The sequence below is a fragment of the Balaenoptera physalus genome (genome assembly GCF_965194825.1).
Source record: "Balaenoptera physalus genome assembly, chromosome: 1".
NCBI classification, from domain to species: domain Eukaryota; kingdom Metazoa; phylum Chordata; class Mammalia; order Artiodactyla; family Balaenopteridae; genus Balaenoptera; species Balaenoptera physalus.
The window spans coordinates 32,553,108-32,576,876 of NC_138882.1; the positions used below are offsets into that span (position 1 = coordinate 32,553,108).

Here is a 23,769-nt window from a genome sequence, read left to right on the forward strand (position 1 = left end):
CACCTGCTCCGAGCCTCACGCTCCACTTCCACTGCGGATGTTGTCTTTTGTGTTTTGGAGAGCATGTGACAGACCTGTGTTGTGGGGGCCGGTGGGGGGCTGGAGGGGCCTCCTGGAAAGGTATGGGGACAGCCAGAGTCCCCTGTGGGCACAGGAGGCTGCAGCGCCTGGAGGTGGGAGCCCTGGGCACCACCCTGTGGACAGCAGCCAGGGATGGAGGCTGAACCCCCGATCAGTAGCATCCTCCACGCCTCCGCATGAGGGGCTCTAGAGACACCTGCATGACCACGGCTTCTGCGGGGCCTCAGGCACACTGCGGGAGGGAGGCAGGGCAGGCACCATCCCGTTTTATCCGTGGGAGAACTGAGGCCCACGCTAGAAAGTGCCAAGCCAGGAAGAGAATCCAGGGTTCTGACTGGAGCCCAGAGCTCCTTCCATGATGACTCTCAGCTGATTGCCTCAGTGTCCCGGCCACTGGCCCTCGCCCTCGACCGTCAGGGTCCTGAAGGGTGGCTCTGCCAGGCTGCTGTGACTCTAGACAGAGTTGCTGTGTGACCTGTCACACCCTCTCCGGGCATTGCCCTTGTGGTCACTGGACTGTGCCTGGGCCGCTGTGAGAGGGCAGCACCTTAGGCAGATAGTCGGGGAAGATGAGGGGTGGCTGATCTGAGGGGGGATGAGCTGCAGTTAAGACCCCAGGAATGATGTTCTGTGGGAGAGAATGCCAGTGATCATCTTGTCCCACCTTCATTTCCTAGATAGAGAAATGGAGGCTCAGAGAAAGGTAGTGAATTGCTCAAAATCCACAGTTAGTATTTCCACATAGTAGGTCCCCCAAAGCATTTGTCCAATGAGTTCAAGGGCTACGACCAGCACCTTCTGACTTCAAGCCCAAGCTTCTGTCCATATAGCTGTCCTCAGATGCAGAGAATTGGTAAGGAGGCTCTTTTATCCTGAAAACAGGCATAAGGGGAATGACTCTGGCTCACATAAAGCACATAAAGCATGAGAGGACCCTCCAAGGCAAAGAAATAGCAGAACTGGTAGCTTCTAATAGTCTTTAGAAGCTGCCTGGAGGCACTTTGAACCCTGGTGACCCATTCTCACTCAACACAACATGTTTTCTCAGTTCCTGACTTCCTCTTTGGTTTGCTGGTATTTTCTTTTTCATCTAAAACTAGTAAGCAAATAAGATAGGTTGTCATTTCCTCATTTTCAAGCCGTACTCCTTGTGGGGGCCAGAAATCTCTTTCAAGCATCAAACAGTGAAGGGTTCCTGGGTGAGCAGTGGGTCTCTGTCCCCCTCTCCAGGGGCTCTTGGATGGGACCTTGCTCTGGAAGGAGCCATGGACCTCTGGCTTTGGTCACTTTACTTCCTGCCAGGTAAGTGCTGTGGGGAAACACCCTGGACGTTGTATGAGGGCTGAATTGGCCACAGGTAGGGGAGTTGCTGTGCATCTCCAGCTCTGAAGTTTCTGGATGGATTTAGTTGTAAACAGGTACCTAGGGCAGGACGTGGATGGAGGCCCTCCCCACTCCCAGTTAGTGCGCCTCCCTCTACTCCAGACACACCTCCTGCTCGCTGAGGAGTTGACTTGTAAGGGCTGAAGGTGCCACCTCTCCCAGACATATCAGCCTGTTAATATGGAATCTCAAAGCAAGTGCCTCCAAAGTTCTTTCTTCTTACTTCTACATTCTCTTTCTTTGGATCTCTTTAACTCCTGAATTTCCAAAGTTCCAATCTCTAAATGAAGTCTCCCTAACCCATTTGGTAGCCCTAATCCATTTCCTGAGCTCCATATCTCAATTTACAACTGTCTCCTGGGCACTCCCACTTCCATATCTCATCGAGATCAGAAATGCAACAGGCCTAACACCTAACCTCAAATTCCTCACTGGCCACCACCAAAATCAGCTACTCTCTCTGTCTTAACTATCTCTGATATCAGCTGTAAAATGCCAAAATAGCTTTTTACCACCTCTTCCCATTTATCCCCAACCAGACTTTGACCTAATCAATGGCCAATTCATGTAGTTTCTAGATTCACATTTACCAGGATGAGAAGCCATGGCAGCCCCTACTAGAGACATAACAGAGGGAATGGAAAGGAAAAACACTGGATCACCTCTTAACTATCTCTCCCACTTCCTCCAACCTGACCAGCCTGTAGCTCCAGATCAACCTTCCTTCATCTTGACTGTGATCATAGGATCATCCTCTCCAACAACCTTCCATGGCTCCCACTGCCTACTGAATCGAACTCCTTAAATACAAACTCCTCCCTTGGCCTCCCCTTTTATACTCTAAGCTTATCATACTCCCCTGTGTTTTCCTAACCTCCAGCCAATGGGACGCCTCTTTGAACATGTGCTAGACTTTCCTGCCACCATGCCCTTGCTCATGCCATTCCTTCTGCCGGGAATAGCCTTCCACTCACCTCCACCGTTTATGGGTCCTTCAAATCCCATCTCAACCTCCACCTTCTCATACACGTTCCAGAGGTCCCTCTTCTGAACCCCAATAGCTGACCCCGTTCTACCTTGTATTGTAGCTTAAGGTGTGTCCACCTTATTTTATTGATTCCATGGTAAGCTTCTTGGGGGTCAAAGTTGTTTTTTATTCATACTTGCTTTCTTTGTAATGGCTGGAGTTTGGAAGAAAGTCAAATCTTTGAATCAAATATTGGAAATCCCTAAAAACCCAAGGGAATGAAGGTTTAATGAAATAGACTCTGTGAGAGGTAGTAGGACATAGGTGATCACAGTGGATGGTTAACTAAACTTCGGCCTGAGAGGGAAGAGGGATTGGGTAGACGTGGAAAATGTCTAGGAGTGAAGGGTACCTAAATTGTACCCCTGCAGTCTGTCCTGAGCAATATGACCCTTCTAGCCAGAGGGGTCCTTGCTCTGGGCCTGGTCCTTCTTCACTTGTGCCCATCTCCACAGGGTGAGGAGTTCAAGGCACAAAGGGATGTGCCTATTCCAAGCCCACACCCACACCCCCTCTTCTAGACCTCAAATTCCCTGTCCAAATGTCTCTGGAACCACCTTCAATGACTGTGTGAGATTCTATCCTGGGTCTTCTATCCTAGGGTGACCGCTTGGCCTATAAAAGGGTGGCTACAGGTGGCTGTTTGGGAAGGAGATGGATGGAGCTTGTACACGCAAGCTGGGTCATCCCCCATGTATATACCAGGACCATTGTGGAGTGGGCAGGAGCCAGGGATGAGAACAGAAAGGAGAGAGGCCAGAGGCTAGAGGCAGGAAACTTGGAGCCATTTTTCCCTGCATAGCCATGTATTAGAGTGGACATCCAAGGAGTGTGTAAATTTGTCAAGATAGGGGGATACTTTATTCAACAGATTTTAGCCTGCTAATTAACTTTAAAATATTTAGACGTATGATATTTGGGTCTTATTTGTATTCCTGCCCCAGGTCCTGCAAATGTGGGGGTGGTCCTGGTCCCAGAGCCCAGTGCGTGAGGCACAGACTATAGGCCACATCGCCTGGGGCCCTAAGTGGAGTTCCGTAATAAAGCAAGGCAGTAGCATAGGGTATACACTTTCAAACTTTTTTTACCTTGACCCATAATAATAATACATACATACACTTGATGCTGTGACCCAGTACACATACGCATACCTAAAATTTATTCTTGATTCTTTAATATGGGGATGACTTTGGGGCTTCAGCACTTGGACGGATGTTGGTGCTATTTTTGGAGATGGGAAGAGCTTGTGAAGGAACAGGCTTTGGAAGAGAAATCAAGAGGGTTTTGTTTGTTTGTTTGTTTGTTTTTGCCATTGTAAGTCTGGAAAATATCTTATATGTTTGAGTAAAGTACAAGAGCAGGTGTCAAAAAGGCAAGTCTGGAGCCCAGAGGTAAAGACAAGACTGGAGATCCATATTATGATGAGATCTATATAGAGTTGGTATTACAAGCCATGGAAGTAAATGAGCTAGTGTGAGGGGAAGCAAGGAGGACAGAGAAGAGAACAGGCCCAGCGTCAGGCCCAATGCTGATAGAGAAGGGGAAGTAAGGAAGGAAGGAGGAGGAGAACTAAGTGAACAGATAAGGAGAGGTAAGTCAGGAGATTGCAAAGGAGCAGCCATTGAGGGTGTAATGTCGGGGAAGCCAGGAGAGGAAAGCATTTCAAGGCAGGAAGGCTCAGTTCCACCAAATGCTGCCAGGAGAGCAAGAAAAAAAAAGATAAAGAAGTGACCATCCAACATGGCAACAAGGAAAGTTTTGGTGACCTTGACTGGAGCAGTTTCAGTGGAATACTGGAGCCATAATTCTGACAGATGGAGGTGGAAGAGGAATCGGGAGATGGAGGAGTGGATTCAGTGATTTTGAGAAAGTGAACAGAAGAGGGGTGGCAGCTGAAGGGGAGGGGAGAAGTCGACCAAAGGTTTTTCCAATATGGGCCATATCAGGGCGTGTGTGTAAGCCATGGCAATGCTGGAGGAGAAGAACCAGTGAGACAGACAGAGAAAGGGGGTGATCGCAGAAGACATGCTCTAAAGAAGGTGATGGGATGGATTCAGGATAAAGGTGAAAGGACTGGCTTTTGAGAGGAGGAGGACACTCCATCCACAGCAACAGGGTCGAGGGCAGACAGCGGGCCCAGACACACACAGGTTAGTGTGGGCAGAAGTGGGAAGGAGCATAGGATGCTTCCCATCCTTTTAAAAAAATCCACGCTCCATTGGATAAACATAAAACTCTCAGGTCAGCTCCCTTCTTCCAGAGATTCTGCTGTGACTTGAGTTGATAGGGTCCTCATCGCTTTTCCCACCTAGAAAACCACTGCTACACGGAATCCAAAGTCTATTCCCAGAGCACTGCCACCAGCCAAGGCCTTGGGGGCCTTTACCTTATTTTGCATTATGAAAACAAGATATTTTCCATGTTCCAAATTGGATATTTATATCCAATTATATGTTGAGAGTGACTTTTTAAGCTACATATATCCGTTTCCCCTACCATCACCACTGAAAATCAAATCACCAGCTTAGAGATTAATGACACTTAGTTAGCAGCCTCTCTAAAACATCAATATTAAACAGCTTGGTTCCTTTAGATACCTTCTACCACCCCTTTCTTTTTTCCCCTGAATCATTTGGAAATGTAGTTAAAGGGTCCAGAATTGCAAAAATTCAAGGGCACCTGGGATGCTTATCTAAGAATGCAGATTTATAGGCCCCATCCTAAGCAGATATAATCACATTGTTTAAGGGCAGGACCAGGTTATCTGTATCCTAGCAAGTTCCCCCCACAGGAGTCTTACGCACACTGTGCCTAAGTTCTAAACCTGGAGGTTATATCTACCTTTTTTTCTATTTGGGAAATCTGCTTTTGGTTAGAAGCTACTATGAACTCCAAGGAGAGTGGGATCTGGTCATTTTTATCTCACCCATTAGTGCTTCCTTGGGACCAGAGTTCAGTGTACCCAGAAGCTTTCCTTGTGCTTCATCCATCCAAAGTTTGCACAATAAGGATGTCTTAGTCAGCTCCAGCTGCTGTAACAAAATACCATAGACTGCGTAGCTTAAATAACAGACATTTATTTCTCACAGTTCAGGAAACTAGAAGTCCTAGATCAAGGTGCTGGCAGGTATGATTCTCCGTGAGGGCCCTCATCCTGGTTTGCAGCCATCTCCCTGTGTGCTCACATGGTCTCTTCTTGTGTACATGGAGAGAATAAGGACACTAATCCCATTATGAGGGCTGCACCCTCATGACCTCATCTAACCCTACTTACCTTCCAAAGGCCCCACCTCGTAATACCATCACTTTGGGGGTTGGAATTTCAACACATGAATTTTGGGGAGATACAAACATACAGTCCGTAACAGAGGGTCTGGGCAAGCCAGGGGGTTACCAGCAGCTCATTGCTGAGTGGAGAGAGGCCACTGGAGGCATCTGCACAGGTGATGACCCCTCTCTGCTCTGTCTTGCGCCTGCCTATTTTACAGCATCTCACCCTTGAGAAAGCAGCAGGCATGCCCTCTTCTGGCTGGGTTGGTCCAAAAATGTTTGTATGCTCATTCTCAGGTGCTGGGCTTTACACACAGGTATGGTCCTTCTGGACATACAGGGGATTCGCCTATCCCCTTGGTTGGGTGTTTGTCCTTTGATGGGTCACCCTTCCACTGGCACATTCCAGTCACAGGGCTACCTCACACGTCTGTTTCAAGGGGATTTCAAGCAGTGTTGGGTTATTCATGAAGGGTTTCCATGTCAGATCATACATATCTGGTGGGCCCCTCTTCTCCCCACCACACTGACCAGCTACACTTTCAGATCTTAACATACTCCTGTAAATGTCCCCAGCTAGCCCCTCTCTAGCCTCCTCTACCCCCATCTCATGTTCCCATGGTTGTTTCTGTTGTCCACTTTCTTCCCTCTCCCCAGAACATCCTCCTCAACTCTCTCTGCTCATCTAGGAGGCTCCAGCCCCACTTCTTTCCTTGACTCCTTGGAGCTATTCTTTTTGTTGTTGTTGTTTTAAAGAGAGAATTTTTTTTTTTTTAATTTACTTTTGGCTGTGTTGGGTCTTCGTTGCTGTGCGTGAGCTTTCTCTAGTTGCGGTGAGTTGGGAGTTACTCTTTGTTGCAGTGCACGGGCTTCTCACTGTGGTGGCTTCTTTTGTTGCAGAGCATGCGTTCTAGGTGCACGGGCTTCAGTAGTTGTGGCACACGGGCTTCAGTAGTTGTGGCACACAGGCTCATTAGTTGTGGCGCACGGGCTTAGTTGCTTGCAGCATGTGGGATCCTCCCTGATCAGGGCTCGAACCGGTGTCCCCTGTATTGGCAGGCGGATTCTTAACCACTGTGCCACCAGGGAAGTCCTAGAGCTATTCTTAATGTTTGGTCTATGGATGAATTTCAGGAAGTTTGTGAACATCCCTCCCTGCCTCATGAACATGCCATGTCCTCTCTCCTGTCCCAGCCTTTTTAGGGGTGGTTCTCACTGTCTAGAAGGGTCTCTCCTCCACCCTAGTCCACAGCCCCCTCCCCACACACACACTTCATCCTCCGAATTGTCTTCCCAGAAATATACAGACACTTATTGGGACCCACTTAGCTGACAATTAATCATACTTGGACTTACTTTCTTCTCCAGCTTAGACCTGCCTTCTCTCAGCCAAAGCATAAGCTTTTTGATGTCAGGGACTCAGAAACCACACCTTTTATTCCACCCTGCTCCACACCACCCCCAATGCACATACAATGTGCACACACACTCAAATATACCCTTGTTTCCTTCTGTGTTCCCTTCCTCAGTGAAGACAACCATCATTCTCTGAGTTGCCCTCCACACCCAGTCCTTCAGGTCACAACTTACACCTCATGTCTTCCAGAAAGCCTTCCTCAAATTATATCATCCTCTGCAGCAGCCTGGATCAGGCGTTCCTGCTTGCTGCTTCCAAGGAGCCCTGTGTATCTACGCCATGGGATTTATTATACTCTGCTGTCACATAGTGGCCGTCCATTTGTATCATTCAATAAATGATTCGTTCTGTGAGGGAGGGATGCCAGCTACCTTATCACATGAAAGGCATTCAACAGATACTTGTTGAATTATTGAATAAAAAAACTGGAGGTGAATGGTTGTTTTTGTTGGTTGGATGGATGAGCAAAACAAAACTAGACAGAAAACCTGTTGGAGCAAATTGTACCATGCCTCCCGACACCACCCTGAAGTCACTCAGGGATATGTGCTGGTTGGGGGGATCACTGTGGCACATTCTCTCCCTCTGGAGTGGGGTAGTGGCTTTGACTGTATTTTCAGGGGTTTGATGTCTGGGTCCATATGGGTTCAGGTTTGGTAACGAGGCTGAGGATTACATTAAGGCTTGGGCTGGGGAGAGACTCAGCCTTGGGCATAGGGCTAGGGATGGACATAGAGCTGGACCAAGGATATAAATAGGGTTGGGGATGGGAAGAGGCTGAGGATGCAGCCAGGGCTAGAGATCATGAGAGGGCTGAGGCTCAGGGCTGGCTGAGGCTTGGGCTGCTAATGGGGATGGAGTTGGAAGTAGGGATGAGTGTGAGGCTGGGCTGGGGCCTGGGTTGGAAACAGGGCTGGAGTTGGGGATGTGGCTGGGGATGGGGCTTCCTCTACATTAACTCCCTCTCCCTGCAGTAGCTGGAGCCCTGAAGGTCCTTCCAGAAGTAAAGGTGGAGGGAATGCTGGGAGGATCCGTTGTCATCGAGTGCCCACTTCCTGAAATGCATGTGAGGATATATCTGTGCCGGACAATTGTTGCGTCTGGAGGATGCGCCACCGTGGTGTCCAACAGGAACTTCGTCAAGAAGGAATTCAAGCATCGAGTCACCCTGGAGCTGTTTCCAGACAGGAATCTGTTCCTGGTGGAGATGACAGAGCTGGTCGAGAGTGACAGCGGGGTCTATGCCTGTGGGGCGGGCATGGACACAGACCGGGGCAAGACCCAGCAGGTCACCCTGTCTGTTCACAGTGGTAGGTGCCCCACCCGATGGAGGCTTTGGCCACTCAGAAAACGTTTCCACTCAGGAAGGCTGGGACAACAATGGGACTGCAGTCCCCACACTCTTACACTATTGCCATATTAGCAAGTCCAGTAGGAATTGGGATCTGTAGAGTTGAAACCTCATAGAGTCAATGAACTTCATGGTCCACCAAATTTTCTAGCCAAACTGTATGAAAGGGACAGGATAGGTGCTCTCTTTGTGTGGTATTTTACTCATCCTACCCAGGGCACGAGGCGAGTGTGGGGTGAGACTGAGGAGGGGCTCTGAGACTGAAGGAAATTGGAAGCAAAAGGACATAATTATTACCATAATTGTCCCATGAAAATATCAGGGATAAATATAAAGGAAAGACAATCATTTTTCACAGTTGATGGCCAAATTTGTTACTTTATGATCTGATCCTTTCTTTATTTCTCCCAAATCCTTCCTTTTTTCTTTTCTCCACTGACTTCCTCAGACATACACAGCACTAATTCAACAACCTAGATTCCCAATGGTCTCCGATGGTTTTGCAGGGAATGCCGACGGGGTTAGGGTGAAAGAGGATTTCTGTCAGGGGAGCCCCCAGCCTGGTTATTTTTCTGCTCCCTGCCCTCATCCCCTCACTGCCATCTGCCCTAGCTGAGTCAGCCTCAGCTCATACCAGCAGTCCCTTCCCCAGGCTTCAGTCTCGTCCTAGAGACCACCAATGGACTCCTCTTGCCTCCGGTAGATTACGGGCCTTTCTGGGAAGAAGAGCCAGTGCCTGAGCCTCCAGCATGGTTTAATAGATTTCTCCAAATGCATATGCCTCCTTGGTTCCAGATGCCTGAACATGCCCGTTCTTTGGAATTCATATCCAAAGGTCAGTTCCCCAAAGGTAGGGTAGGGGAGGTGGGGGAGATTCTATGGCATTGTGAAAATGGAGGAGGGGGTATATGTTCAGCTCATAGGATGGTTGGCAGAGCAGAGCTGCGTCTCAGATGTGTATTTCCCTGCCTTAGGAGGGGGTACCTCCCTGAGATCTGCGTTCCAAGTCTTTCAAGCCCATCCTTCAGCCTGTACACTTGGCACTAGTTGCAGAAATTACCCATCACCACCAGGTGGCACCACATGTAATGAAGTTTGTGCTCCATTCACAAAATCTAGCTCTTTTATGAATGACTGCGGGAAACCAAGACTGGGCAGACGTTTCCCAGCCAGAGGTCCTCCTGCTTCCTGCTCCCCATAGGGCTGTCTTCCATTTGCTGGCATACTGATTTAACAGCTCTATTTTACCATAAAAAGACTAGTCATGATTATACTAATGGTACTTTTACATTTCTATACCATTTTCCTGTCTTAAATGCATTTTGACATGCAATAGTTCCATCACATCCTCACATCTGCCCTGTGAGGTAGATACATTAATTGAATATTGTTACACTAAAAGACTGCTGGCCATTGAGAGAGGGATCGTGTAACTGAGCTCATTGTATACTCAAGGTTGTGACTGACAGGTGTGGGATGGGGGAGAATAGACAAGCACATAGGTACAACACAAGGCAGAGTGGGAACTGAACTACAAACAAGGTTTTGTCCATGCTTAGAGGAGGGCAAGTTCTTCTGCCTGGGAAGTCAGGGAAGACTTCCTGTAGGAAATGGAGTTTGAAGCAAATATAGATAGGACATACTAGATGCAGATGGCATGCTCAGGAGGCATTTCAGGTGATGAAGACTGTGAGAACAAAGGTAGTCTAGGTAAAAGGGAAGCATGTGTTCCGGAAAGAAATGGTTGGCCCAAGGCTGCTGGAGACTAGAGTGTGTGTGTGTGGAAGGTCACTTCTTCCTGCTGTCTTCTGTAGTAACCACACCAGCTCAAAGGACCGAGGCCCCTCCAGCACACCATGCCTCCCCCACCACCTCAATCACCCACCGCCCTCGAGTTTACAGGGCATCTTCAGTAGCAACCGCCCAGCCCACCACCCTCCTGCCACCCGCCAGAGCCTCAAAAACCTCAGCACGGGAGGAACTGCTCAGGCTCCAGACGGCCAGCTACAACTACCAAAGCAGGCTTCACAGGCAGAGGTAAGAGGCCTGCACCATTCAGGGCGAGAATTCTGTTAACAAAGGGACAAACTTGTGAGCTACCTCCAAAAAAGTTGACCACCTGCGTGCTTGCCTTAACCCCCTCCCTTCCTGACCTGTCTCTTCTCTCTCCCCCTCCTTCCTTCTTCAGAGCACTCAACCACGGCCCAGGCCCGGTGTCTGGGATGGAAGATCAAGGCTTCTACATCCTGACCCCCACCATCCTGGGTCTCATCCTGCTGGCACTTCTGGGGCTGGTGGCGAAGAGGGTCATTCAAAGGAGGAAAGGTGAGGGGGTCGGGCTACTTTTCGGAGAGCCGAGCTTCCCAAAGATCCCAGCGCATTCAGATCCCTCTGATCTCCCGGGGACACTCAGGAGCTTTGGATGAGCAGCCTGGGGTATGGGGAACGTGGCACGGGGCTCAATGGTCTGGAAATGGGGACGGGGAGGAGCGCGGCCTGGGCCCTTTGGTCTTCAGTAAACACCCACATGTCAGACATTGCCAAACACCAGGGAAACAGACAGCCTTTAGTTTTCTAAGACTGGGAGGGGGTGGCCATGGGCCTCTGACGCCCTCTTCCTCTCTCCTTCCCTGTGGCTTTACCGAGAAGCTCTCTCCAGACGGGTCCGCCGACTGGCCGTGAGGATGCGCGCCCTGGAGGCCTCACAGCGGCCCCTGTCACAGCGGCCACGCGTGTCGCAGCGGCCACGCACCCAGAACAACGTCTACAGCGCCTGCCCTCGGCGCCCTCGGGGGGTGGACGCTGCTGGTGAGCAGGCGGCCAGGTGGGGGAGAGCGGGACAGGTCGGGGGGAGAGGGAGGCAGGTTGGGGGAAGCGGGCCAGGTTGGGGGAGAGCGGGGCGGCCCGGGCGTGCATGCAGGACCAGCAGAAACTGCGCGGCGCGGAGGGTGAGCCAGAAGAACCCCGCCTCCGGAACAGCCGCGTGCCGCGCGGCCGGCTCCTCCTCCCCAGGGTTTCCGGCGGAGCTGTGGGTGGGGCTGGGCCCTCGGCCCCGCCCTCATGTCGGCCCTCCCGGTTCCCATTAGGTGAAGGGGCGGCACCTCTCCCAGGCCCCGGAGCATCGGCGCCCCCAGCCCCGCCGCAGGTAAGCTCCGCCCCGCCCCTGATTGGCAGCTGCGGCCCTAATGGGCGGCCCCAGACCTGGGCTTGGACCCGAGCGTAGTCGGTGGAGCTTCGGCTTAGTTGGAGGGCGCGGGCTTTCGCAGTGGCTCCCCGGGCCCTGAGTCTGGGAACTAGTATCAGTTTCCTCCTTGGATGGTGTCAGTAGACGATTACGCAACAATTGTGGTAGACTTAGTTACACGGCTTTTAGCCAAGCATTTCTCATGGGATAAATGGGAGCTTAGTAGAGGATGATAGATGGTACCTCTACAAATACGTGAAGGGGTTTCGTGTGGAAAAGATTCGATTTCTAGGAGATCTTAAGGGGGTGGAAGTTATCCAGTTTCACCTTAATATGAGGAATTACTTTCTAGTAAGCCCTCGAAGATGACAGGAGGTTGTTTACCCATCACTGAAGGCAGTTAAGCCTGGCCTAGAGGCGTAGATAAGATTCAACACTTCAGACGAAGAAGATTCCTCTTGAAATCTAGGTTTGGACATAGGGATCTCATCTTTCTAATTTTTTATTTTTTTCTTCTGATCTTTCTATCGATGGCCATTTGGCAGATGTGTGAAAAACCTTTAAACTATTCGTTCGTGTTTGTTTTCCCAAATTTCCCATTTTATTCTCTAAAGCAGCCTACCATAGCGGAAACATTATTACTTCAGGAACCAGTAAAAACTAAGTGTGGCAAGTGTCCCTGATTTAATTAGGGGGTGTAGGCTAAGCTAATGCAGCAAACCCTAAACCACGGCCCACAACATGGACGCCTATTTTCCTCTCAAGCAAAGGCAGGGAGCCAGGAGGAGGTGGCCTGAGCCATGGGGTCATCCAGGGACTCAAATGCCTTCTGCCTGTTGCTGCACCATCCCCTGGAGTCTTGCCGCATCCATCCGTCCGTGGTCAATGCTCAATCCCCAGCACCATGTCTGCATCCCAGCGCATGGGAGGGAGAAAGAGAAAGTTGCTTTTTTAAGACCATGACCCTGAAATTTCACACATCACTTCTACCTGCATCCCACTGGGCACAGTTTAGTCACGTGGTCACACCTGCCTTAAAGGGAGGCTGAATAATGTATCCCTGGCTCAGTAACTGTGCCTTGCTAAAAAGGGGAGAGTGATGCCTGGCAACAAGCAACAGCTCTGCCCCCATCATGCCCAGCTTCTTGAGCTTGCCCTTACTCAGCCCTGCTAGAGAAGGTTCACAGTAGCTTAGGTAGGTCCAGCGGTGCCCATCTACTCTACACTTACCTCAGCCCTTTTCTCTGGAACTGCTCTGTGACCACACATGCCCTCACCTGGGCCAGTACCTTGCTCAAATTTTACCCTTCCTCCCTGCTTGAAACTCACATTCCCACTATCAGGGATAAAAATCTTGATGGAGCAAGTTCACAACAAGGTGCCTATGATTAATGACTGAATATTTTAAGCCTTCACAGGGAGTGACTTTTTAAAAATTTTTAAGCCAAATAAATCTCAAATGATGCACTGTATCAGGCAGTGGGAGATGTATTTTTGAAGCAAGCTGCTGCTCATTCCCTCTCTGGTAAAGTACAGAAAGTAACAGCTCCTTTCAGTGAGCACTCACTCAGTGCCTACTATGTTCAGGGGGCTGAACTTCTGGTTCTCAGCGCTTGTGTTAAAAATGTGTGACTCTCCCTACTGCAGCCTTCCTGGGTGGATGTTACAATAGTTATGCCGTGTTAGAGTCAGGGCATAGCCCTGTCCTCCGAGAACTGATCCATCCTGAAGGCAGATGATGCTGAACTTTCTTTCCGGGGAAGTGGAGTTCCACATGGCCTGCCACCTTCCTCCGCTTCACCAGCCGGCTCCTTCCTGGAATGCACTGTCATGTCACGTCACAAGCTCTCCATGGAATAAAAGCCCTATGGAGGTGCAGAGGATGACTCATCCTACTTCTGATAACTCCCTGAGAAGATGCATATTCATTCCACAAGTCACATCATCTAATCCCAGAGGGGAAACTCCTCCAGCAGCTGGTTCTCCTTCAGACCCGTGCTTAGTCACATGATTTTAGTCTGAGCCCCGTTTAAGGCATTTCCTGTCACGTTAGATCTAAGTGTTTTCCAGTTATTTGGGGTTGAGACGCCACCCTGAAAATCCCCAGGACTGAGCCACCTGATGGAGCTCAACCACCGCTGTATTTTGCCTTCTAGAAGACAGCAACCACATGCATGCTTCCCCCCCACCCCGCCCCATTGCCTGCTGTCGATGCTACAATCACCCTACCCAGATCCAGTGATGCTTCCCTGGTTGTTCCCAGGTGTCGGAAACTCCCTGGCTCCACGCCCCATCTGTGAACATCAGCTGTGAATATGTGAGCTTCTACCACCAGCCTGCTGCCAAGATGGAGGACACGGATTCCGATGACTACGTCAATATTCCCTGCCTGACTCAGCTCTCCAGCTGTCCCCCTGGGCCCAGACCTTGGTGCCAATGAGTCTTGTCTGTCTGCTGGTTTCCAACACCCGCTCCATCCGTTTTCAGAACCCTCATTACTCCCACGTCCCACCTCGAGTCTCATCCCTGTCTGTTTGCCCTGAGCACTGCTCAGTCCCCCCTCCCCCAGCTCTTCCTGGACACTTTTGCAGCCCCCTGTGGTTTTCAGATGGGCTCTGGGAATGCAGAGCATTTGTCCTGATGCCACTTGCTTCCTTTCCAAGCCATGCAACAGGCTATGGGATTTGCAGAGTGTCTTTGATCACACAGTCTTTGCTGCCCTGGCTCTAGACCACATGGCCTTGGACTGGAGCCTAGGCATAGCTGTTGCTTTGAAAGCCCTTCTCGGTCTTGGGTTTCCCACCAATAGAAGGTGCCTGAACTTCTTTGTGAGGACATGCTTCAGCCCTGAGCTAGGAAGGGACCTTGTTATGAAACACCCCTTACAACCTCTTTGCCCTGATCTTAGGGCTGGCATTTACTAGTGATCTTCTATTTGTCTGGAGTCCTATGGTGAGGGCAATTTATTTTGATGTGATGAAGGGTGGTAAATTTTCAGAACCATGCTTGTTAGTGCTAGTGATATATGTGGATACCCTCTTTACTCTAAGTCTTCCTCCCTTGATGCACTAAGTACCCTGACTCCAGCATTCCCCCTCTTTCAGAAATAGAATAGTTTTTGTCATCTGTTTATCCTTCTTCCATGCACTGAAATGTGTGCATTTATCTTAGCCTTGGTCTATTTGAGCTATCCAAAGCCATCACATCTCTCTGCTTTCAGAAATGCACCTCCTCTCTTTGCCAGTCCAGGTGGCTTATAGCCAGGTGGGGAAGAACAAGGATATGGGATTCCTGGAAGGCCAGTTGTTCTGCAAGAGCACTCACGTCATGGAAGAAGAGACATCCCACCTCCTACATATATTCATCCTCTTGAGTGTTCTGAACAAGGGCAGAGTTAGGCAGACATTATATCTTTGGATTGCAATCAACTACAAAGTTCAGTCAGAGCTTGAGACTAGAGAATGTCCAGTCTTGCTTTTAGGAAGAAGGCCTTTCCCAGACACACAACTCAGCTTCTCTGGGCACTGGTCCAGTGACAGAAAGGAAAGGTTCCTGAGGTGCCTGCTTTTTATGAGCAGGGAACGTCATCACAGATGGGATAACACATAACCCTAACCCTAACCTAACCCTAAATTATATTCACACCACCATCATACCTGTCATCCAGGTGTGATGACACCGTCCACGAGGTCAGCTTGACACTGGCACCCTCCCAAGTGGCAGATAAGGGAAGAGTGAGTAGGATAAGAAAGAGAGCACTCAAGGGGCAGGGATGGTGGGAGTGAGGTGGGGAGTGTGGGCAAGAAATGCAGTGTTTAGGGAGAGTCTGCTTTGTTCTGGGCACACCCCTGCATTATATCTTTTATCATTTATATTTCAAACCAGTGCCCTCACACTCACCCCAGTGCTCTGCAGATGACCCCTGCAGGTGTCATGACAATGTGATTTCCATGCCCTAAAGTTCAACTTCACATCCCAACATCCCTCATTGTTCCTCAACAATTCAAAGACAGGTTAAAAAAAATCCAATTTATTAAGCATTTACTGAGCACCCATCCTCTACCCCACGTGGTGGCAAGGATTGTGGAGGATCAGAGAGAAGCATGGGGCACTGTCGTTGCTGCCTTCACAGAGCTTTCATTCTGACAAATAAATATGGCATCGGTTAAAACACTGATAGGAATTAAATAGCGTTACAATAAATATAAGAATCTGCTTTGTAGATTATTCGCAGCACCCAAGGGAACCTTCCACGACTGTTGTTGGGGTCACTTAAAGAATGAAGTCTTTGAGGATAAGCCTGGGCCAAGGATGGGGCCCATGGTCAAGGATGTGAAGCACCCAGAGAACATCATGGGGAGGGACGCTTGTTTGAAATGACACAGAGAACGAGGAGGGTATCCTGGCCTAGGCCTTCAGAGCTGGTAGAAGTTCTCCATCCAGGTCAAGAGAATGTCCACTTCTCCAAAGGCTTTGGTCACAGCTGCTTCTCTGTCCAACTAAAGGGAAAGGAGAGTTGAAGATCTGTCATGTTAGCCACAAGAATAGGTTTCCTTCCAACACCTGAACCTGGTCTGACTCCAAATCATGGGCTGAGTCCCCTTTGGGATGGCCTCTGACAAAGTCACCTACCCATCAATTATTCCCCGTCTATGAGTGTTGTCTGCTTCGGAGGTGAGGACAGATGGGTTGGTGAGTGGCAGCGGATAAGGAGCAAGGGAAAAGCATCTGGAGTCCCTGACACTAAGAATCAGAATCCCAGGGCAGGGTGGATTCCGTCCATCCCCTGAGACCACTGTGCAGATGAGGAAACTGAGGCCCGGGTGACCCCTTTCCCTTGTATATTATTGCTCTTCACCACTTATTTATAAACTGGGGTATCTGTTCCTCAAAAAATGATCAAAATTGTATTTGCTTTGGGGGGGAGCTGGGTATGAAATTGGGATTTTCTTTGTTGTCTTAATTTAGGAAAAGGCAACATACTTCCCGTAATTCTTTTTCACAGACTAGACCCTTTGAACATCATGGAAAACAAGCAATGTGTGTTGTGCTTGGGGGTTCTCCCTTCCTTCCCCCTCACTTCTGACTCCAATCACCCACCTCAAGTACCCATAAAACTCTCACTTGGGAATGTCCTTGGTAGTGAAATCGTCTTGTAGAGAAATACAATAGCACTTTAACTTGAAAACTAGCAGAAAAATAGGCTGCCACTTGTGGTATTTATGCAGAGTATATAGCAATTGACGCAGCTACAGCTGTTCTAAGTAAGGTGGCTTTGGGGCCAGCCAGGTGGAGTCAGCTGCACTGGATTCTGCACTCGGTCCCCGAGGAACAGTCGTGTGACGCTTCAGGCTAGTCTACTTCCAGCTGGGCAGTTCCTGGCTTTGATTACCTGTTTAAATGCTCGCTGGAACAGCAGAAACCGCCTGCGTGCACTCTCACTGATGGAAAACTTCTCCTTCTCCTGCTGGATAACAGAAAAAAAAAGTGTGCCAAGTGTCGGGTAGGAGCAGAGGCAAGCCCCCTCCCACTCCTTCCTAAGGACGCCGAAGGGGTGCCCCAGGCCTAAGAGGACAGCTCCGAATCCCACGTCCCCAAGGTGGCCAATGCTGAACTCCCACCATGCAGCAGGGACTGCGTCCTTTAATTCTCACTGTAGTCTTGCCACGTAGGGGTGATTATCAGCATTTTATAGATAAGAAAACCAAAGCTCAGAGAGGTTGACCACCTTGCAAATGGACACCCAGTTGGTTAGAAGCAGACCTTGATTTGAGCCCAGAACTGCTGGTGTCCAGAGCCTGTGCTCTTTTCCATGACACCTGCAGCTCCCTGTCATGGCATAAAAGCCAGGGCCAAATAAGGGAAGACGAGTCTTCTGAAAACATAGCATCTCCTGTGGGCCTCAGTCCCAGCTTTGTTCTACTCACACTGGCTTGCAGTTTGGACACGATGACAATAAAGTTGTTGGCCAGAGTAGAGAATGACTTCAGGATCCTGAATTCAACTGCCTTATCGCGGTAGTTTTTGAAGACAGTGTTCAAGTAGAACTTCAGCAGCGCATGGATGAGGTGGCAGCTTTCAGCCTCCTGGGGAGGGGCAGGGTCACTGCGGAGCCAAGGCCTCTGCCCGCCCCAGCCCTGGATGAACCACTCACGTGCCACGCAAGGCAAGATAAGCACAGTAGAGGCAGCGATCCTCTAGGAGATGCTGATAAATGTTAGATCTTAAGGAGCCTTCAGGCCCCTTTGTTTGACAGGAGGAACCGCAGACCCAGAAAGTGAGGAACTCACCCAGGGTCCCACGGCCAGTCAGTGGCAGACACAGCCTAGCCCCCAGGACTCCTGACTCCCATCTGGTTAGTATTCTTTCTTCTATACCACATGGCCTCTCTAATAGCTCTGGGCGGTGATGGACCTTGAAAAGCACCAGATCTTGATTGGTTGAGAGTCGGCAGGGAAAAGGCTTGGAAGGAGAAGAAATGAGGAGAAAAGAAAACTAGTATCCCTGAGCACAGGGATTGCACACTGGCCCTCTGAAGTGCCACAGAGGGAAGCTCAGCATCTCTCAGGGATCAGGGCTCAGTCGTTTGTGCTCACTGCCTAGATGGGTGATGAGTAACAGGTGAGAAAAAAGTAGGGGCATGGAAGTGGCCTAAGCACATGTTCACTGGGCCAACAAAAGCGAAAGAGAAATCTAGATTGATGGCAACTCTGGCTAAATGGAGACAGAGGTTTACAAGCCTCAATCCCCGCCCCTCTCCTCATGCCATATGTTCATATACCCCAGATACTGAGGTGACAACCCCAGATATTACTTCTCTGGCTCACTACCAAGCCCTGTCCTGTGCAGGCTCAGCCCAGGGCAGAAGTGAAGTCTTCTGTCAGCCTCCCCTAGACAACCCCTCAGCGTCACCCATAGAAGACCAGCCACCCAGAGGAGGCACCATCCTTCCCCAGCATCTGATTACCGAGACATTCTGCAGAACCTCCTTCCGCAGCAGCTGGACACTCGTGATATTATCCTGAGCTTGCTTTGGGAACAGAAAGAACAGATGTCTCCAGGTTGAGGGTCAGCATAGAAACCAACTTTGCAAATACACGCTGCTTCCCCAGACCCCTAAATCTATCCAGTCTGTGAGATCTCAGAGGCCAGAGGGAGGACCCAGGAAAGGCCATGCTGAGCTGGCCCCTGGGGTAGGGGTTCAAGGTTCCCGGCCCAGAAAATCACCAATCTTGGCCCCCAGGGGCAGATGAAATCCCAAGAGCTCTTAGAGCTTTGATGAAGGACGTGTTTGATTCCTTTGGTCACTTGAGGCAGGAAGAAATAAGCCCATGTGGTTTAAGAGCCACTAGGAGCGGGATGTTACCTCCATATTCTGGGGCGGGTCGGGGGGCTGCCCCTTGGAGCTTCCCCTGCAACCCACCACTCATCCCAGTTCTTGAATTTTGAGCCAAAGAATGCTTGAGAGGAAGGAGTTTTAGAGCTCCTTTGTCCCACCTCCTCATTGTGCAAATAAGGAAACTGATGGGGGCGAAGGTAGGGGTTGCTGTACGGGTTGGTTTCAAGGTGAAGATCATACATAGGTGCCCTGTCTCCAATGCAGCACCCTCCCCTCTTCCCTAGCTGCCTCATCAAGCTCCTTCATTCTACCTTGCATCTGGATTGTCCTTTAAGGAGTACATGTCACAAGCTCTATTAACCATTCTTTCCCAACTCAGCATTAAACATTCTTCGACCTTTACTCAAGGCCTAAGCAGGTGGGAACGGACTAGTAGGAGCTGGCAAAGCAGTAGGTGAAAACTCTAGTGGGTCTCAAAGGATTTCCCATGACTTCCCATTGGTGGAATCTCATGTAACCCTGGGACATAGATGAAGCTCAAATGAATCGGGCTCCCTTCTTTATTCCTCGTGGGCTGTTTCTTTTCCTACAGACTGGCCACATCTTTCTGAGCCTCAGTTTCCCCAAGGGCAAGAGGAAATGTAGACTTGTGATACCTCTGACTTCACTAAGTTCCTGGATAGGAAAATGACGATCAAGCTGCAAAAGGCTCCATAATCATAAAATATTATCCTCTACCCAGAATCACCCCCATGGCTGGCTTCAGAACAATGCTTCACTCACCACAATGTCCTTCATGGCCTGGAAGGCCTCCCACAGTTCCCGAAGAACTACCCCTTCTACTTGGCAGGGCCCAAATTGGAATTCTTGGCCCTGGACCCCTGGCCCCTGGCTCCAGAAAAGCAGGATCAGACTCAGGCAGGGAAGGGCAGCCATGTGCACAGGAGAGCCCATCTGCAGCAGGGGAAGGACCAGGAGGATCCTGCTGGAAGAAAGGGGGGCATCGCTCTGAGACAGGCCCTCTGCCCCAGCAGGGGTACACCCCAGAGTAATGCTCCTTGGCTCTGCCTCGGCCAGCCTCGGGGACACACAGATGGGAAACCTGAAACTAGAGTGGGTTCCCGGTGTTAGAATAATTCAAACATGTGGCCTTGCTGAGGTGCCCTGGTGTGGGGCAAGGTTCTTTCTGCCCTGCAGTCCCATACCCGTTGATCTGGCTTTCCCGCTATCTGCCCCCCACCCCCCATCCATGTCACACACACACACACCCTGCACCTCCTTCCTTGCTCTGTTACAGTCAACTCTAGCCAACAACCTGCTAGTCAGAATTTGACCAAAAAGAGTGAAGAAATGAGGAGTGCCATTTCTTCACTCTTTTATAATGTGCCAAAGAACTCATATAGGGGGCCCAAACTCAGCAGGATAGAGAGCTTAACTAGGAATTTGCCTGTCTGAGTTCTGCCCTTAAGTCACCGGGCACACGTGGACAGGTCTTTCTCCCATCCCCCAGGAGAAGGCCACCTCTGACTCATGAGGGGCCGTGGGTTTAATCCTGACCTACAGGGAGGGGCTAGCTGATTGATAGGTTACGGTCACACATTCACTATGCCACCTCAACTGACCGACTGGCTCTTGACTCTAAGAATTAAATTTTCAGGTAGCTGAACAAGAGGAAGAATCAGATTTCCAGATGAATCACCTTTAAAACCTTCCACTGAAAGACTCTGTGAAGAGCCCCAAGCTAGAGGAAGGGAACTCCATTGTCTGTCTATCATAATTATATGCAGAGATTTCTTCTCCCTGACTTCTTTGTCCTTTGCTTTTCTTCCTTCCTTCTTTCCTCAGAGCTCAGTCCCTCCCTCCCTTTCTTACTCCTGGCCCTGGTCTCACACCTGAGGACGCTCAGTCTTCCACCCCTAGACGGGGCAGGAAGCCGGGAGAAGGCCTGTCTCTGGAGTGCCTGCCAACACATGGGCCAGAGAAGCGGGCCCAGGGCCAGCACCCACTGTCCTGTCATGCAGCTCTGTGCTTCAGCCTCTCACTCAGAGTCTTTCCATTCCCTTCTTTCAAATGCCACAGGATCTGCAGCCTGTCTTGCAAATTCATCTCTAGGCCTCATAATCCTCCTGGCCTTCCTCTCCTCCAGCCGAAATTCTTCTTGGTGTTAAACCCAAGAAAGTAGCTCAGCTTCATGGTATATCTCACCCTTACATAAACACTGGAAAAGTTGACTTCTGCCATCCCCCAGCCCCCATTCCCAGTAGGGCAGCGGTCAGTGTAAGGCTTCAAAGCCAAGTACTCAAGACTCTCCCATCACTCACCTCAGGTCCTAGAAGTGATGCTTGAGGGTTTGCTGTTTAGAGGTGGCTGGCTCCTGTTGTAGAGGAAGAGGGTTGGGCAGGCACCCCGACCGTTCACCGATCAGGCTGTAACTGTGAATGGAAGGCTCCTGTTCCAGCTATGGAAGCTGCTTCAAAAGTAAAGGTGCGCAGGCAAGCCAGGCTTTGTGGAGCTTCCTATATACGGGGGCTGCGGGGGAGGGGCGGAGGAAGAAGAGGGAGGTGGAGAAAGGGAAATTGGTCATGCTTTCCTAGAGAATTGCTTCACTGCCTAGTCACCCTTCACTCTGAGACAATGGGGCAATGGAGAAAGCAGCCTCTGAGGTGAGGTGAGACCTGGGTCTGAGTTCTAGCTCTGCCACTGTCAGTGTGCCAGGGGCAGGTTGTCTAGCTACCTCAAGCCTCAGTTTCTACATCCATAAAATTAAAACAAGCAAACAAACAAAAATCCATCCCGCCACCCTCAGAGGGCAGGTGTAAGGAGCAAATGCAAAAGTGACACAGAGGTGCTTTGTAACCCCTATACACAGGTAAACCAATTATTACTGTACAGAGTACACTAGTCTCCTTACTGCTAAAATCACTCAATAATTAAGCCCTATTTAATGATGCAACAGTAACCCAGAGACCAAGGATGGCCAAGATATGCTTCTCCTTTAATCGGTCAGGGACAAGAATTTTAGGAGTGTTTCCTGACATGCAGCCACCCAGGTGTATAATCACTCAACCAAAATGTGCCCCTTCTCAGGTTCAAGTAGAATAAGGAAGCTGCTGTGCATGGCCAGGTCTGGAAGGCTGGGGGCCCTGGTGTGCTAGTGGTCTAGCCTCGGCGGTGCTGCTCTGCCTGGGGTCACCCAGGGGATGCGGCAGTGCAGCATCAGGAGCAAGAGACCTGGCCACGTGTCCAGCTAGCAAGGCACTCAACCTTCAGTTCTCTGGGTGTAGAATGAGGGGCAGACTGGAGCAGTGTTCCCAAAGCATGTTCCACAGAGTCTAGTCCTGAAGGATGCTTGTCTGCAAGACTCTCCATGCAACTAGGGATTTCACTGTCAGTAAATTAGAGAAGCCTGGCATGTGCTAGCCCCTCTTGGAAACCTATAGTACCCTGTAGAGGCAGGGGGCCAGGCGTGGGTTTAACTTTCTTTAACCCAGCCTGACCCTGGGAAACACAGTTTGAGAAACACTGGACTCTGAATGAGGAATTGGCAAACTACCGGCCGAGAATAAGCTAAGAATGGCTTAGCCCGGTGACAGAAGGATAGTTTTTATATTTTTTAATGATTGAAAACAAATCAAAAGAAGAACATGTGTTTTGTGACACATAAAAGTGTGTGAATTAAAATTACAGCGTCCATAAATAAATTTTTATTGGGACACAGCCATGCCCATTTGTTTACATATGGTCTAGGGTTGCTTTTGTGCTACAGTGACGAGAATGAGTAGCTTTGAGGGCATATCGCCCACAAAGTTGAAAATATTTACTATCTGGCCCTTTGCAGAGAGAGGTTGCTGAGCCCTGCTCTGAATTACCTTCTTTCACAAACATTCTAAGAGTTTCCTTAAACCTGGGTCCAGGCAAAGCCATGGGAGTAGAAATGTGATGTGAGGGGCAGGATAACTTTCTCCGGCTCCGTGGAGAAGGAAGAACAGGGGACCCTGGGAGGAACAGCTTTTCCAACCTCTCCAGGTGGCTGACCCTTAATCTCTCTGGCACCAGCACCCCTTCCCTCCATCACACTCACAGTGCTGTCTGTTTTCTTTAGTAAATCAAATACATGATGCAATGCCCAGCCAGCAGGCTGGCCAGCTGTCCCTGCTGCTACAGGGACCACTCTTGAGTCCTTTGCTCCTGGAAGACCTGAGTCGTGTCCTCTAGTCCTAGGCAGGGGCCCACATCACCCACCCTTTTTCCCTTCAGGGTCTAGGTCATTACTAAGAATCCCTAACTATGATGGGAAGAAGATGCCAAGAGGCATTTATGAGACAGAGAAGAAGACAAAGTAAGAGTATTGGGGTAATAAATGACAGGGAGGCAGGAGAGGGCTGGAGAGACTAGACAGGTGAGCTGAGAGGAAAAGTGAGCCCCTAGGGCAGCTGCAATCCTAGACAACTGTCTACCGATTGGCAGGAGGGTGGGAGGGATGAGCTATTAGCAGAGCAGGCTAGGACAGAGGCATGAGGTCATGGAGACAGCTCAGCAGGCTCCAGAATATCCACCTGGGGTCATGAACTGCTCATTCTGTCTAAGGAAGGAGTAATATAATATGGACATTCCAGGCAAACACATGTCTGCATCTCAGGCTTGGCTGAGATTATGGTAGCAAGATTCCCCAGGGAAGGGAGAACATGGGGAGAACTCAAAGACCTTGGTCCCACGA

At 49.9% G+C, this 23,769-nt stretch overlaps 2 protein-coding genes across 5 annotated transcripts in view; one reads left to right on the top strand and one right to left on the bottom strand.

The window, feature by feature from the left end:
• The first annotated feature begins 323 nt into the window (after nt 1-323).
• FCMR (Fc mu receptor) overlaps nt 324-23,769 on the top strand; it is a 37,793-nt gene continuing 14,347 nt past the window's right edge. Inside the window, exons 1-8 of one of the 4 annotated variants that reach the window (XM_082470932.1) lie at nt 324-1,383; nt 8,153-8,488; nt 9,233-9,364; nt 10,344-10,566; nt 10,718-10,854; nt 11,179-11,337; nt 11,616-11,674; nt 13,977-15,890. In XM_082470932.1, the coding sequence (XP_082327058.1) occupies nt 1,347-1,383; nt 8,153-8,488; nt 9,233-9,364; nt 10,344-10,566; nt 10,718-10,854; nt 11,179-11,337; nt 11,616-11,674; nt 13,977-14,153 (1,260 nt within the window). In that variant the 5' untranslated portion in view covers nt 324-1,346 and the 3' untranslated portion in view covers nt 14,154-15,890. Of the gene's footprint in view, nt 1,384-8,152; nt 8,489-9,232; nt 9,365-10,343; nt 10,567-10,717; nt 10,855-11,178; nt 11,338-11,615; nt 11,675-13,360; nt 15,891-23,769 lie in introns of those variants that run through there. The other 3 variants (XM_082470933.1, XM_082470934.1, XM_082470935.1) reach the window with 3 other exon arrangements.
• Nucleotides 16,039-20,833, bottom strand: IL24 (interleukin 24). The gene is made up of 4 exons (XM_082471341.1): nt 19,836-20,833; nt 17,641-17,799; nt 17,106-17,180; nt 16,039-16,212 (listed from the first exon to the last, which is right to left on the bottom strand). Exons 1-4 carry the CDS (start codon nt 20,004-20,006, stop codon nt 16,129-16,131), a joined length of 489 nt encoding a protein of 162 aa, XP_082327467.1. The 5' UTR covers nt 20,007-20,833; the 3' UTR covers nt 16,039-16,128.

Coding starts and splice junctions, on each gene's coding strand:
- IL24 (XM_082471341.1), bottom strand. CDS start 20,006: ATGGGCTCTCCTGTGCACATGGCTGCCCTTCCCTGCCTGAGTCTGATC. Junction 17,800..19,835: donor AGGCCATGAAGGACATTGTG/GTGAGTGAAGCA, acceptor GCCCCTCCCCAG/GAGGCTGAAAGCTGCCACCT. Junction 16,213..17,105: donor TCCAGCGAGCATTTAAACAG/GTAATCAAAGCC, acceptor CTTTCCCTTTAG/TTGGACAGAGAAGCAGCTGT.